Source organism: Mesoplodon bidens (assembly GCF_964165515.1).
Source record: "Mesoplodon bidens genome assembly, chromosome: 15".
Taxonomy (NCBI): domain Eukaryota; kingdom Metazoa; phylum Chordata; class Mammalia; order Artiodactyla; family Ziphiidae; genus Mesoplodon; species Mesoplodon bidens.
The window spans coordinates 64,792,680-64,809,445 of NC_138171.1; the positions used below are offsets into that span (position 1 = coordinate 64,792,680).

The 16,766-nt window shown below is 46.3% G+C and overlaps 1 protein-coding gene across 1 annotated transcript in view; it reads right to left on the reverse strand.

Annotated features, from left to right (window-relative positions):
- The window catches only part of PDPK1 (3-phosphoinositide dependent protein kinase 1), a 72,459-nt gene that overhangs the window by 44,361 nt on the left and 11,332 nt on the right, over nt 1–16,766 (reverse strand). Inside the window, exon 2 of the mRNA XM_081256836.1 lies at nt 160–426. Within this exon, the coding sequence (XP_081112962.1) occupies nt 160–426 (267 nt within the window). The remainder of the gene's footprint in view (nt 1–159; nt 427–16,766) is intronic.

Genomic DNA, 16,766 nt, shown 5'->3' on the forward strand with positions numbered 1-16,766 from the left:
CACCTTCACAACAGGAGAGGAATCCCCAAGGGCCTGAGACCCTCCTCTGGGGTAGAACACCACTGTGGTGTCTTAGTCCCCCAGCTCCAAGTCCCGAGAAAGGCCAGTACTCCCAAGGAAAACACCCTCATTCAACAAACAGCAGCAGCCTGTACTCACTGTTGAAAAAGAGCCTTCACCAAGAATTTTCCCAAATTTAAAGTCTTCTGGCCGTTTCTTCCGAGGCTGTGGTGGCGGCTGTGTGGCGTGTTGCAGCGAGTTGGCGCTTGGCCGGGATTCGGCCGTGGTGCTGTCCATGGTGGGGCCCTGCCTGCTACCACAGCTGGGAATGCCAGGGGCCGTGCTGGACTCAGTCTGGGTCCTCACCATTGATGGGGACGGGCAGGAACATAATACCACGCTGGACTGAATAGGAACGGTGTCATACTGGTGGACACAGGAAAAAAGAGGTAAGATTCAAAGTGGCTCACCCTTCCTAAACGTATGAACTAAAGTGTTGACATCGTTGAAACACCACCAAGCACAGGGCAGGCCATCTGATGTTCTGCCATGCAGTTCAGGCCACTGCCCTCCTCTCCCAAGTCCCTTCCCCGCTCAAATCCCACCCTGCCCTGTCCTGCGTGCCCATGGACCCCACCACCCAGAACCTACATGCCCTCACCCTCTCCCTCAGTACTGCGTAAGTCTCCAACGCCTCCCCCACCCCCCACCCAGCCATGGCCAGCTGGCCTTCCCATCACACTGCCTGGCCTAAACATCATCTGTGGCCCTGTCCACAGAGAAAGCTGGTCCAACCCTGTGACCACGGTGTCTCCCATCCCAGAACCCCTCCCCTGCTCACCCACTCACATTTGATATAAGGCTAGACACACAGAAGGCACTCGGGGTTTGAACAAACAGACTAGCTTAAGACCGCATCCCGGACTTCCCTGGGGGCGCAGTGGTTAAGAATCCGCCTGCCAATGCAGGGGACACGGCTTCAATCCCTGGTCCGAGAAGATCCCATATACCACAGAGCAACTAAGGCCATGTGCCACAACTACTGAGCCTGCGCTCTAGAGCCTGTGAGCAGCAACTACTGAGCAGGCGAGCCACAGCTACTGAAGCCCACACACCTAGAGCCCGTGCTCCACAGCAAGAGAAGCCACTGCAATGACAAGCCCACGTATCGCAACAAAGAGTAGCCCCCGCTCACCGCAACTAGAGAAAGTCTACACGTGGCAACGAAGATCCAAAGCAGAAACAAACAAACAAACAAACAAATAAATAAATAACTATATCCCACAACTAAATAGAATTTTAACCTAGCAGTCCTGGAACACAGAAGTATAACTTAGTGGAAAGAAGAGCCCAAGAATTGCCAACTACACGTAAAAGTTACAGTTGATAAGAAATAAGCTGCTCAAAAAAAAGACAGTAGTGGAATAACTGCTTAACAATTTGAAAAATAACTGATTTAGAGCCCAACTGCTCACTACACACCAAACTTACCTCTAAACAAATTAAAGAATTATATGTTTTTTAGTTATTTAAACAAATTCAAAAACCTAACAAGTTTTTAAAATTTTTCAAGGCAATCGCTATTAAAAGAAGCTGGCTTCCTTGCAGAAATCGCCAAGATGATCCTAAACTTCATATGGAAATTCAAGGAACCCAGAATAGCCAAACAATCTCAAAAAAGAACACTGGAGGACTCACACTACCTAATTTCCAAATTCATTACAAAGCTATAATAATCAAGACAGTGCAGGTCTTCCCTGGTGGTGCAGTGGTTAAGAATATGCCTGCCAACACAGGGGACACGGGTTTAAGCCCTGGTCCGGGAAGATCCCACATGTCACAGAGCAACTAAGCCGGTTCACCACAACTACTGAGCCTGCACGCCACAACTACTGAAGCCCACGTGCCTAGAGCCTGTGCTCCGCAACAAGAGAAGCCACCGCAATGAGAAGTCCGCACACAGCAACGAAGAGTAGCCCCTGCTTGCCACAACCAGAGAAAGGCCGTGCAGCAACGAAGACCCAACGCAGCCATAAATAGATAGATAAACAGATAGATAGGAAGAAAGAAAGAAAGAAAGAAAGAAAGAAAGAAAGAAAGAAAGAAAGAAAGAAAGAAAGAAAGGGAAAGGAAAGGAAAGGAAAGGAAAGGAAGGAAGGAAGGAAGGAAGGAAGGAAGGAAGGAAGGAAGGAAGGAAGGGAAGGAAGGAAAGGAAGGAAGGAAGGAAGGGAGAAAAGAAAGAAAGAAAGAAAGAAAGAAAGAAAGAAAGAAAGAAAGAAAGAAAGAAAGAAAGAAAGAAAGAAAGAAAGAAAGAAAGAAAGAAAGAAAGAAAGAAAGAAAGAAAGAAAGAAAGAAAGAAAGAAAGAAAGAAAGAAAGAAAGAAGAAGACAATGAGGTATTGGCATAAGGATACACACATGGGTGACTGGAACAGAGTCCAGGAATAAACCCGTATGTCTACGGCCAATCGATTTTTGACAAGAGTGCCAAGACCCTTCAATGGGAAAGAACAGTCTTTTCAACAAATGATGCTGGGACAACTGGATATCTACATGCAGAAGAATGAAGTTGGATGCCTTTCCCACAACAAAATTTAAGAAATAAAGAAATGTAAAATGTAAGTAATAAAACTAATGTAAGAAATAAAACTAGAAAACTCTCAGAAGAAAATATAGGAGTAAATCTTTATGAACTTGGCAATGGTTTCTTAGATATGAAACCGAAAGCACAGGAACAAAAGAAAAAAACAGATCAAAGGGATTTCATCAAAATTTAAAAACTTTTGCTCTTCAAAGGCACCACCAAAAAAGTGAAAGGACAACCCAATTATAGGAGAAAATATTTGCAAATCATGTATCTGATAAGGGACTTGTATTCAGACTATATAAAGAACTCTTAAAACTAAATTAAAAAAAAAAAACCACACAGTTAAAAAATAGGCAACAAGGGCTTCCCTGGTGGCGCAGTGGTTGGGAGTCCGCCTGCCGATGCAGGGGACGCGGGTTCGTGCCCTGGTCCCAGAAGATCCCACATGCCGCGGAGCGGCTGGGCCCGTGAGCCATGGCCGTTGAGCCTGCGCGTCCGGAGCCTGTTCTCCGTGACGGGAGAGGCCACAACAGTGAGAGGCCCACATACAGAATAAAAAAAAAAAGGCAACAAATCTGAATAAACATTTCTCCAAAAAAGACATACAAATGGCCAATAAGTACATGAAAAGATGCTCAACACCATTAGTTACTATGGAAATGCAAATCAAAGCCACAATGGGACTCCATTTCACACATACCAGAATGGCTAGAATCAAAAAGATAATAACAAGTGCTGATGGAGACGTAGAGAAATTGGAACCATCATATTGGTGGTAGGGATGTCAAATTGTGCAACCACGTTGAAAAACATTACAACAGTTCCTCAAAAGGAAACAGGTATCACATAACCCTGCAATTCCACTCCTAGAAATGAAAACATAGGTCCACACAAATCTTGTACAAGCATGTTCACAGCAGCATTATACATAACAACTAAAAGGTGGAAACAACGCAAATGACCATCAACGGATAAATGGATAAACAAAATGTAATCTAGCTATAAAATTGAATATTCAGCCATAAAAAGGAAATACTGATATATTCTAAAAAACAGATGAACATGCAAAACATTATGCTATGTGAAAAAGGCCAGACACAAAAGCCCCATACTGTATGATTCCATTTATCTGAAACGTCCAGAATAGGCAAATCTATAGAGGAAGAAAAATTAGTGGTTGTCAGGGGCTGGAGGGGAGAATGGGGAGTGACTGCTAATGGGTTTGTTTTTGGAATGATGAGGATGTCCTGGAACTGGATGGGGATATACAACCTCATGAATATACTAAAAGCCACTGAAATACACTTTAAATGGGTGAATTGTATGGTATATGAATTACATCTCAATAAACTTATAAAAATAGCTATATCATATATGACTACATTAATTTATATATAAGATCTCATTCAAATCTGTAAATCCTAAAGACTTTTTTTAACGAAGAAATGCACAAAGGATTAGGCACCAAAAAAACTCAAGTAACTAGATGGAGAGATATACCATGTTCTTGGATTGGAAGAATCAACATTGGGAAAATGACTATACTACCCAAAGCAATCTACAGATTCAATGCAATCCTTATCAAACTACCAATGGCATTTTTCACAGAACTAGAACAAAAAATTTCACAATTTGTGTGGAAACACAAAAGACCCCGAATAGCCAAAGCAATCTTGAGAAAGAAAAACGGAGCTGGAGGAATCAGGCTCCCTGACTTCAGACTATACTACAAAGCTACAGTAATCAAGACAGTATGGTACTGGCACAAAAACAGAAATACAGATCAATGGAACAGGATAGAAAGCCCAGAGATAAACTCACGCACATGTGGTCACCTTATCTTTGATAAAGGAGGCAAGAATATACAATGGAGAAAAGACAGCCTCTTCAATAAGTGGTGCTGGGAAAACTGGACAGCTACAGGTAAAAGAATGAAATTAGAACACTCCCTAACACCATACACAAAAATAAACTCAAAATGGATTAAAGACCTAAACGTAAGACCAGACACTATCAAACTCTTAGAGGAAAACATAGGCAGAACACTCTATGACATAAATCACAGCAAGATCCTTTTTGACCCACCTCCCTCCTAGAGAAATGGAAATTAAAACAAAAATAAACAAATGGGACCTAATGAAACTTAAAATCTTTTGCACAGCAAAGGAAGCCATAAACAAGAGGAACTAAGACAACCCTCAGAATGGGAGAAAATATTTGCAAATGAAGCAACTGACAAAGGATTAATCTCCAAAATTTACAAGCAGCTCATGCAGCTCAATATCAAAAAAACAAACAACCCAATCCAAAAATGGCCATAAGACCTAAATAGACACTTCTCCAAAGATATACAGATTGCCAACAAACACATAAAAGAATGCTCAACATCATTAATCATTAGAGAAATTCAAATCAAAACTACACAGAGATATCATCTCACACCAGTCAGAATGGCCATCATCAAAAAATCTACAAACAATAAATGCTGGAGAGCGTGTGGAGAAAAGGGAACCCTCTTGCACTGTTGGTGGGAATGTAGATTGATACAGCCACTATGGAGAACAGTATGGAGGTTCCTTAAAAAACTAAAAATAGAACTACCATACAACCCAGCAATCCCACTACTGGGTATATACCCTGAGAAAACCATGGTTCAAAAAGAGTCATGCACGGGCTTCCCTGGTGGCGCAGTGGTTGGGAGTCCGCCTGCCGATGCAGGGGACACAGGTTCATGCCCGGGTCTGGGAAGATCTCACATGCCGCAGAGCGGCTAGGCTTGTGAGCCATGGCCGCTGAGCCTGCACGTCCGGAGCCTGTGCTCCGCAACGGGAGAGGCCACAACAGTGAGAGGCCCGCGTACCTCAAAAAAAAAAAAAAAAAAAAAAAAAGAGTCATGTACCACAATGTTCATTGCAGCTCTATTTACAATAGCCAGGACATGGAAGCAACCTAAGCGTCGATCGACGGATGGATAAAGAAGATGCGGCACATATATACAATGGAATATTACTCAACCATAAATAAAACCGAAATTGACTTATTTGTAGTGAGGTGGATGGACCTAGAATCTTTCATATGGAGTGAAGTAAGTCAGAAAGAGAAAAACAAATACTGTATGCTAACACATATATATGGAATCTTAAAAAAAAGGTTCATGAAGAACCTAGGGGCAGGACGGGAATAAAGACGCAAACCTACTAGAGAATGAACTTGAGGACACGGGGAGGGGGAACGGTAAGCTGGGACAAAGTGAGAGGGTGGCATGGACATATATACACTACCAAATATAAAACCGATAGCTAGTGGGAATCAGCCGCATAGCACAGGGAGATCAGCTCCGTGCTTTGTGACCACCTAGAGGGGTGGGAGGGAGACGCAAGAGGGAAGAGATAATGGGGATATATGTATATGTATAGCTGATTCACTTTGTTATAAAGCAGAAACCAACACACCATTGAAAAGCAATTATACTCCAATAAAGATGTTTAAAAAAAAAAAACTCAAGTAACTAAGAGCCGAAAATGTGCGTTGTATTCAAAGAAAGTTAAAGCATCAGAGATAGTGCTGTACATTTTTAATTACGGGAGGAGGGTGGCGGGGTGAATTAATAGATAAGAATTATGATTAAGTACGTGTGCAACACACAGAGATACCAAATGCTGGCAAGACTGTGATAAAGCAAGTATACTCATACAACTGTGGCTGGCACCAAAAACCCGTGTTGCTGTTAAAACGTTTCTGGAAAGCAATATGGCAATTTGCCAACAAAGCGACAACACAACAGTTGTCAATGAGATACATAAAAGTACTAAAGACAAGTGGATAGATATACAGTTAAATATTCAGATGGACATTAAGAAAGGATAGTGTCAAAGTTAAATTGGAAATACATAAAAGTTGTGCCCACAACCATTAAAAAAAATCTCTTTTCCAGTCTGAGCCTAAATTGTTCTAGCAGTGACATCATTAGCCTACTCATCACCAGACTGTTGCAGAACAATATGAAATAAACGTGGAGCACGCAGATTTGTTTCTAATAGTACTGCCCATTAAAAGAATCCAGGAGAGGACTTCCCTGGTGGCACAGTGGTTAAGAATCCACCTGCCAATGCAGGGGATACGGGTTCAAGCCCTGCTCCAGGAAGATCCCACATGCCACAGAGCAACTAAACCTGTGCGCCACAACTACTGAGCCTGTGCTCTAGAGCCCGTGAGCCACAATTACTGAGTCCGCAGGCCTAGAGTCCGTGCTCCGCGACAAGAGAAGCCATCACAATGAGAAGCTTGCGCACAACTAAGAGTAGCCCCTGCTCACCGCAACTAGAGAAAGTCTGCACGCAGCAATGAAGGCCCAACGCAGCCAAAAACAAAAAACAAAAAAGAACAAAAAAAAACCCGTTACTCATTTTAAAAAAAGGTACAATTGAGTACTAAAGATATTAAAAAAAAAAAAAAAAAAAAAAGAATCCAGGAGAGCACTTGACTCCACATCTTGGAACAGGAATAAGACAATCAACATGGGCCTGGAATCCCTTGCTACATCTGAAAAGGAAGCTGTCTGTGGTAGGAGGAAAAGGCAGGAAAGCTAGCCTGTAGGGGCGTTACTGGCCATGTTGTGACCCTGCAAACATAAGTACAGTTAATCAGAATGAGCTGAAACTGGGAAAAATCATGAGTCTGCAACAATACACAAGGCGATAAGAAGTATATCAACATGGTAACATAAAAGCAGACTGAAGACAATTGAACACTTAATATTATAAATTTAAGGGCTTCCCTGGTGGCACAGTGGTTGAGAGTCCGCCTGCTGATGCAGGGAACACGGGTTCGTGCCCTGGTCCGGGAAGATCCCACATGCCACGGAGCGGCTGGGCCCGTGTGCCATGGATGCTGCGCCTGCGCATCCAGAGCCTGTGCTCTGTGTAATCAAATTCAATAACTTCCATGGAGATTAGCTGGAACTTTCTGTCCTCGAAGGCAGTGGTAAGTGGGGAAGAGGTCACAGTCACCAGGCTGAGGCCCATCAAGATAGGCCTGGACTGTCCTCACCAGCCAGACCAGCTGCACGATGACCGAGAGCTGTGCCCAGGGAGCACTGAGAACCTCACAGAGTTCCCAGACACAGCCAAGGGGTAAGCACTCCCTGGTCCTGCAGGGTCATTCCGAGTGCAGACCCTCAGGCCTGGGACTGAGGAGCAGCAGGACTGTGTGACCCAGAGGGACACACACAAGAGAGGGCAAGCAGAAAGAGCCAGCACTTCACAGAGCACCGTCCCAGGCACTACAGCACTGCTTCCAACTGGCCTGGTCGCAGGCCCACTGGAGGCCATCGCTGCCCAAAGGGATAGGGGAGGGGAGAGCACCGCCTGTCTGTGTCGTGCCCCACCCCCACCGCACCTGTCCCACCAAGTGTGGGCCTGTTTACCGACCTCATCTAAGTCCACCTGTGCGCCCAGCCTCCTGCCAAGTGAGGCTCAAGGAGACAACCGGAGATGCACAGAACAGTGGCAAATGTTGCTTTTAATTCAAAACTGACAAGTGAACTACTGAATGAAATCTCAAACATGAAGTTTTTAAATAGCAAAACATGATGAGTTGACTCATGGACCTGGAAAAATGTAATTTTACATAGACATGCTTCTGGACCCAATGACAATTCTAGCAAAGGCGCCAACGTATGTGGCACATGAAGGTTTCCGGCACAGCCGAGGGACAACCCACTGCTTCTTCACGGAGGGCAGAAGCTCAACTCTAGGAGGGGAGGTGCTGGAAGTGACAGCCAAGAGCAGCAAGGATGAGGAGGCAGGGCCTGCAGGCAGCAGGCATCCACAGCCACGGAAAGCAAGACCTGGCGTGACAGCCACTATCAAACTGGCTACTCCAGGGACAGATGACCCTGATGTCAAACACCCTGGGAAGGCCCAGCACAGTGAAGAATGCTTATGCTGGCTTCAGAAATACTTACCGAGGAAAGCGGTCTTCAGCTCCAACTTCCATAACGATAACTGAACACACGTCCAGCCCACGGAGAGTGGTCTCCAAAGACAGTGAAAGGTAAGTCTAATGAAACACTGGTTGACAAGTACATGTTTCTGAGAGCTTTCTTTCCTTTTCATCAAACTAGTTTCTATGGTTATTTAAAAAAAAAAAAAAAAAAAGGTCTCCAAAACAGGTCCTCAAAGGAGAGCACTGTCCCTTAAAAAATACAGGTTTGCTCCTGACCTCAGCTGGGCCGACCCCACACACAGGTACCAACCAGGCGGCAGCCCTCGGCTCGCAACTCTGCCCATTTCTGGTGGACATGCAGAAATCAACCACGAGGTGCGCTGAAAATCAACATGCTGTCTCAACAGAGCTGGACCTGCCTCCAAACCTATGACACCGAGCAGCATCTGGCTGGGCAATGACAAGGTAGGAGGTAGAACATCGTGCTGGATAAAACCTGCTCACCTCCTCCCTGACACCCGTCCATGATAAGCGCCACGGAAAATGCCCAGGCCACCTGTATACTTCCCAGAACCTGTCACTCAGTAAAGGTTGGAGCACAGGATTTTCCCACCTGTAAACATTAATGCATCTGATGCCAACTCTTACCTTTACAAGATGCCTGGCAAGTACGTCCAGCCCAAAAGCACAACTTCAATGAGAGGTTTGAAGGCAGCTGATAGGCCTCTCTTTAAGGGATACACGCCACCTTAGTATAAATTAACGTAAACTAGTAAGCCGTCTTTCTTTGTCATTGGCAGCTGGCTGAAACTGTCAGCATGCTCTGGACAGGTGCAGAATGTTCTGGAGCCTGAGCTAAACCATGCCCGCTTCAGTTTGGTGGGCACTGAAGTAAAAGGCTTGACTACAGTCAGAGGAGAGAAACAGAGTGTGTGCTCTGGAGACGCCGGCAGGTGGAAACATGACCCAGGGGGCAGGGAGAGGATGTTGTATGTCTAGACACATACACCTGCCGGCCTCACCCCCAGAACACAACCACCATCCCCCTCCACCTCAAATGCCCAGGACTCCGCCACTGCCCCCAGGAACCTCTCTGCCCCTTCATCCCCCCCCACACAGCAGGCACATTTTGCTGTTTGCCACAGCTTATAGCGCATCCCGCAGCGCAGTGCGCACAGTCCCAGGAGGGTCAAGGGGAGCGCCAAGACCTTTAACTCACTAGCGCAGACAGCTCTGGAGTGACTAGATGTGGAGTGACTTCGGTAAAGTACACCTTATTCTCCAAAGCCATGCTTTTCTGTTATGTCATAAAAATATATGCACTCATTTTGCTCATCAGTGTTTCTTAAAAAAGGTAAATTAACTACATTTTTAACCCAGTTACTCAACAAACATGGCCGCTGTGCTAGCGAAGGTCCAGGAACTTGGCTGTAAGGCAGACATGGTCCCTACCCCTAGGAAGCTACATCCCAACACGGTGACAGACCCAATATCATTTACAGAACTAGCAGAGTAAAGCTGTGAGGGCAGCCATGGCAGAAGTGGATGAGTGCTGTGAAGCCGGAGCGTGGGTTGGGGAGGGGCTGGGAGAGGGTGCTGGGGGGGTGGGGGGGAGCGGTCAGAGGGCTGCAGCAGGTCCAGGGGAGGGTGACAGAGGCTTAGATGTGCTGCAGTGGCAGTAAGGGGAATACTCACATACAGAATATGAAATATAATAATAGCTAATCATGCATCACGCGTTTCAAAATTCCACTTTCCCCTAATGTTTCAGATTCAAAATTCAGATTCAGCAGCCTTTATGAGTCAGAAGGAAAAACCAGTCATTCTGAAATCAACATCCAAGTGAAGTGTAGAATGAACTCCACATTTTTGAAATGGCAATAACAGATGATGTAATACAGACAGACATACACACATACCTGCTTTTCCACCACATGCTTTATGAGAAACGGCAGGGCCACCACCAGTACTTCATAGCAGCTTCAGTGATTTAAGGTAAATGCAGTACCCTCAAGACCACACTGTTTTATCCACTTCATCAACAAATATTCACTGAGCACCTACTATGTGCCATGCACTGTTCTAGGCACTGAAGATACAGCAAAAAACAAAACTGAGCCCATGCCCTCAAGAAGCCCACATTCTAGTGGGAGCAGACAGACTCCCCCCAAAAAACAAAAGCCAGGTAAAATCCACCGTGTGTCAAGTGGTGATAAATAACTGTGAGAAAAATACAGCAGGGAAGGAAGATGGGAGTGGTACAAACTCAAATAATCAGAGAAGCCCTTACTAGGAAGGTGACATCTCAACAAAGACCCGAGGAGGTGGGGAAAGCCTTCCCAGGAGAGGACTGGGCAATGAGGAGGCCCAGAGGCAGGAGCAGCTCTAGACTCACAACAGTCCAGCTTGGCCCTCTGGACAGGCCACCTCCAGACAGAACCTCTGGATGCCAGGCAGGACCTCAGGGTCCCTGAAACACTCCTCCTGGAGTCACTTCTGGGCACCTCAAACCACAAGGGTGGAAGCCTGAGCAATGGGACTTGCCATAACTGGTGCCTCCTGAACCAGAGTCTGATGCCAGCCTAACCCTGGCTGTACTGTCCCTCATCAGACCTGGGCTGGAAGATGCTGGACACCAGACCACTGCCGCTCTGGAAGCGCCACAGCAGCATCTGCTCTGCTCCAGCTTTATGGGCATGATAACACAGAGACTTGTCATGGCAGCCTTTCCCCTTCGTGGAATTCCGCAATTTCCTTCCTGCCTTGGCCATAGCACGCCAGCCAAGTACCTCGGTGCAGGACCAGCTCTCATGGCCCCTCACTGATAGAGAGATGTTCATAGTGACAACTCAGTGCTCATGCTTTCTCTTCCTGCAGTCATAAGTCGCTGGCATGGGTATGTTTTAATGAACAGTTTCACTTCTGCAGTTAAAATGATGGTCAAAATATTACCTTTTAAAGCACTTTAAAAGCATCAATTACAAAATGAAAAACCTAAGAAAAGAGCCCTCTTCCAGTGTGAAAAGCCCAAATGTTTATTTGTACTACAGCTATTATTCTAAAGGGCTGATTTTTTTCACATTTGAGGTGGTAATTAAGCTGCATAAACAGTACTCTGAGACGGTCTGCCATGATCTGGAGGACACTCATTATACGGTGGCCCAGGGGCGGAGGCGGGGGTCAGGCTCCCGAGGAGCTCCTTCCAGCCCTCCAGCCCGGGGCCCTGCGGAGGCAGTGCAGCCCTGTGTGCCCAGGCAACCCAGGGCCTTGGGAGAGTCACTCCCTCCCAGCACAGCCCAATCAGCTTACCACCCACTTGGTGACCCAAAATTATGGTAAGTAAATACATCTAGTTACTCAACAGCTTCTGAAATTTAAGTCTCTGGAGAAATTTAAAGCAACAATACCCTGTCCCCCATCCCCGCCCTCCCTAATAAAATGGAGCTGGTCACAAGTTCTCAAGAACACGGCTCTCTACCTGGTCCTGTAGGCACTGTGTCACCACAAGTCATGACTGCTGGCCTTTCCTACACACACAGGTGCACCCCAAATGCAAGCACCTCACACCCAAGAGAAGGCTGGGAGCTGCAGCCTGCCTCACCAACAGCTTCACACCAGTGGCTCCCTGTGGCCAAGGCCTCGCACTGACCAGGCCACGTCCCAACCCCCACCCTTTCTCCCCCACTTCCCAGTACCAGCATCCTTTAAATCCCCCCACAGGACAGGACCCCTTCTGTGCTCCTCTCTCCTGCTTCCTGTGTGGCTGTCAGAACAAGCTTCCACAACTGCATGAAGTGGGAGCCATGTCTGTGGCTCAGCTCTACTGTGAACAAGGAAGGACGGCTGTTCTCAACTGAACTTGGCCAGGAAAACCAGCGCCACGAACATCCAACACCTGGGATGTCTCCGGAAAAGTGGGTCACACCCCCCTAACTGCACTCAACATGCACCTCGTCCTGCACCTGTCACCGTGTCGCGTGACTGAGTAAGCAGGAGGGCGCCTGTGTGCTCACAGCCTCCCCAGAGCAGGACCACGACACCCTTCCGCAAGAGCACCTGTCAGGAAGACAATCCCAAGTCTTAAACAACTGACTTCCAAATGAACTTGTAAAAATACTGTCCATAAACTGGGTGTTTTCTGTAGACTTCAACTGGTTTCACATCAATTTGTATATAAAAACTTAGGATTTTCAACTTCTTTGACTTCTTGAGTGTTGAGTTCAGCAGTCTCCTCTTAGAGGTAGAAACTCTCAAGGGAAAATTAATTTGCGATGGAATTACATTTTCGTATCCACCAAAAACATATCAAGGTTCAGTTTAACTATGCAATACATTGCTCAACCACTAGAGAGCTTAGGAAAATATGAACATCAAAATATCCAGTATCCAACATTCAAAACTGCTAAATGTGACAAATATATATTTTTTTTTAAAATAAATTTATTTATTGATTTATTTCTATTTTTGACTGCGTTGGGTCTTCGTTGCTGCATGTGGGCTTCTCTCTAGTTGTGGCGAGCAGGAGCTACTCTTTGTGTGGTGCGCGGGCTTCTCATTGCGGTGGCTCCTCTTGTTGCAGAGCATGGGCTCTAGGCATGCGGGCCTCAGTAGTTGTGGCTCATGGGCTCTAGAGCACAGGCTCAGTAGCTGTGGAGCACGGGCTTAGTTGCTCTGCGGCATGTGGGATCTTCCCGGACCAGGGCTTGAACCCATGTCCCCTGCATTGGCAGGTGGATTCTTAACCACTGCACCACCAGGGAAGCCCCTATAAGCAGTTTTATGATTAAATAACACAGAAGACAAACACACACACACACACACACACACACACACACACACACAGGTTTTCCAAACCAAGGGTCATCAGATCATAAAATAAGCTCTTCAAGACCAAAATGAAGCCCATCCCCCTTCCACATACTATATCTGTGAGTAAACTGAGTTAACTATATACTGAATTAGGAGGCCCAATTCTAACTGTGAGGCAGACAAAATGATACAGGAAGGCTGGGCTCCCTAACACACTGGGAGAGGAATCAAGATCAAAATCAGGGCCTTCTATGGTCAAGATGCTGTCACGCAGCTTAAGACTCCAGCCAGCAAGAGAAAGGATCCCAAACTCAAAAGGCTAAGCTGCCTTTAAATGCTGCCTGGGCAGAGTGTGCTCTGAAAGGCCCTCGACCGGTACAGCCAACACACTGCACAGAACACCACCTCCCTCTAGGCCCCTGCATAAAGGGGGGTGGTAGACTGCCACAAAATCCGACCAGCTCATCCTCAAAGGGACACTGCTCTCAAGTCAGTCGTGCTCACTGGCAAAGAACATTCTGGTAAGAACCTCCTCTCACCTCAAGAAAGTCCACAAAGCTAGGCCCAGCACAGAAAACCTGGCAGAGGCAAGGACAGCAACCACTGCCACCTTCCCCAAACCCCAGACCTCTACCATGAAGAACTAGAGTGAAAGAGCAAAATCGAGGACCCAAGGTGACTTAGCTGAAATCATGGGTAACTATGGGTAAGCCACACTCTCTCTGAGCCGTAATTTACTATTCTGTGAAGTGAGGTGTATAACACTGACCCATCCCTTGAGGGCTGCTGGGTGCCCACAACAGACAGGAGCTCAAAGTCACTTTGTGAAATACATCTGTCTTGTGTTCACAGGGCAGACCAGGCATGGCTACTGCCTAAAATGGTGGGAGGGGATTGCGGGGCATGGGTGCTTGTAACACAGACCACGCCACATGCTCCGCCCACATTAGCCTTCAACCACAGGCAGACCAGGAGCTGGCCCACATGACACAAATAGTCACCAATGCTCTTGTGCAACTCGACACATAGCAAAATGCAGCTCATCCTAACCAGCATGCAACTACACTTAGGAGCTCCAGGTGGATGGCTGACTGGATTTAAATGAAGACCCGAGTAAGACTTTCTATTGTTCCATGGAGCAGCGTGGAGAAAGTGCACCAGCGGAGGGAGAAGCGTCTAGTGGGTGATCCCTGAGGGTGACCACTTAATCTGTCCTCCCACTCTCTTCTGCAGCCCCTTGGAGCCTCTCACCCAGCGAGAGGCAGGTGGAAGAACACAAGGTCACAGCTGCCAGCCGCCTAAAGTCTAGTCCTCAGGCTTAACAGACGCCAAGACTCAGTAAACAATGTCTGAATTTTGCTAATAAACCTGTACCTTGAACATTAACTTTGTGCATACCACAAACATACTATGAAACACTGAAATACAGGATTTCTTTGCTCTTCTAACTTCCTTCGGATACTTTGGAATTGCATAAAGGTATACTTTACATGCCATTAACTTGATTAACATGAACATCAGGATGCAGGTGACTTCTGGGTTGGAAGGGAGGAGATTACAATCAGCAGAACCACTCAGAGGGCTTCTAAGAGCCTAGTAAAATCCTACATTTAAAACAGGGTGGTGGGGGCTTCCCTGGTGGTGCAGTGGCTGAGAGTCCGCCTGCCGATGCAGGGGACACGGGTTCGGGCCCCGGTCCAGGAAGATCCCACATGCCGCGGAGCGGCTGGGCCTGTGAGCCATGGCCACTGAGCCTGCGCATCCAGAGCCTGTGCTCAGCAACGGGAGAGGCCACAACAGTGAGAGGCCCGCATACCGGGGAAAAAAAAAAAAAAGCCCAACAGTGAAGCCAGATTCAAACTCACTCTCAACCCTCCCCAGCTGGTAGAGGGTATGTCTGATGCTGATACTCCATGTGACTCAGGGAACAAGAAAGTAGGGTCCCAAATTGGCAGGACCTTCCTGGGAAGCATTCAGTAACCACTCCCATATCACATCTTAGGCCCAAGTCCTTCTGACCTGCCAATTTCTGCTACACTGAATCTAGTTGAAACAGTCAAATTCATACTAAGATTTATATTATGAAAACATTCATTAAGAAATTACTCCAAACAGCTGGAAACGGCCAGTGTAAACGTCCACAACAGGACAATGGCTACTTATGGTTGACCCACAGAGGGGAGTACCACACAGCCACTGGAAGTGGCTCATGCAAAACACTCAGTGAAAAACAGCAGGAGACAAAACTGTCTCAGATATATGGTCAGGGTCCCAATTTGATTTTTTTTTTAAATACAGAGACAAAGACCCCTGGGTGAAGAAAAGATAGATCTTCCAGTTGGTTCCCAGTAACTATTAACCTTGATGGCTGCAAGGGATGAAATTTGACCTAGGAGGGTCAGCAGATGCAGCACAGGGGCTCCAGGCGGTGAGGGCCTCTGAGGGACCTTATCAATGGCGCACCGACCACAGGGGCCACTAAGTCATCAATAGACACTGGTAATACCACACGGGGCCCAGAGACCTTCTGCACTTCCTTCCAGGTCCATCAGTTCATTCATCCAGAAAAGACGTGCGATGTATAAAAAGTATTTGTTAATGAGTAGATGAATAAATTAATATCTTTTAGATACAGATCCTATGTGTGAGGAAGAAATCATTAACTACCACTGGGGGCCGAGTGTGGAAATCCTATTTCTGCTTTTAAAGCCTATCATCCTAGAGCAGTATCAGAAAAACAGCAGCACTTCAAAGACAGTCCAATCCATATATTTCACAGCCAAATAACTTGGATGAAATCTAGAAAGAATATGCATTAAAAGCTTTAGTAAAAAAGCTTTTCAGTAAAATCTATTATTAGTCAGAAAACAATAATATCAACAAGCTCTCGCCTTCTGTTTTACTAAAATAATTTAACATATTAAACTTGACAACTAAGAAAAACTGAGTTTCTAAGCTCAAGTCACATTAATTATATACCACTTAAATATGAATCTTTCCTTGGGAATTAAACTCATTCAGCAAACGTTTTTCCCCTGCAATCTAGTTTGTGAATCTGAGTGATACCTAACTTGATCCAAAGCAATTTATCTTGAAAGTTAGGAGATGTGGTGAGGCCAGCAGGTACTGAGCTGTTTCCCCTTCTACCCAGAGGAGCTGAACCCTGGGGCTCCTCTTTCCCACTCTCCAGCTTCCAACCCCAGCTCCTTAAAGGAAACCTCCCTCAGCATCCAAGACTGAAAGGTCAAGGGCTAAAATAAAATCTAGAGCACATGGGCACTTCCAATGAAATGAGAACCGTTCTCTAGGGTTCCAGCCCTCCCAAACCCTCCCCTCCAGCCCCACCTTCCCCTCTTCTGCGCTGGGGATCCTCAGCAGCCCCATTACGTCCCCCTTGCTGACACTGACCCACTAGCCATGCCCTC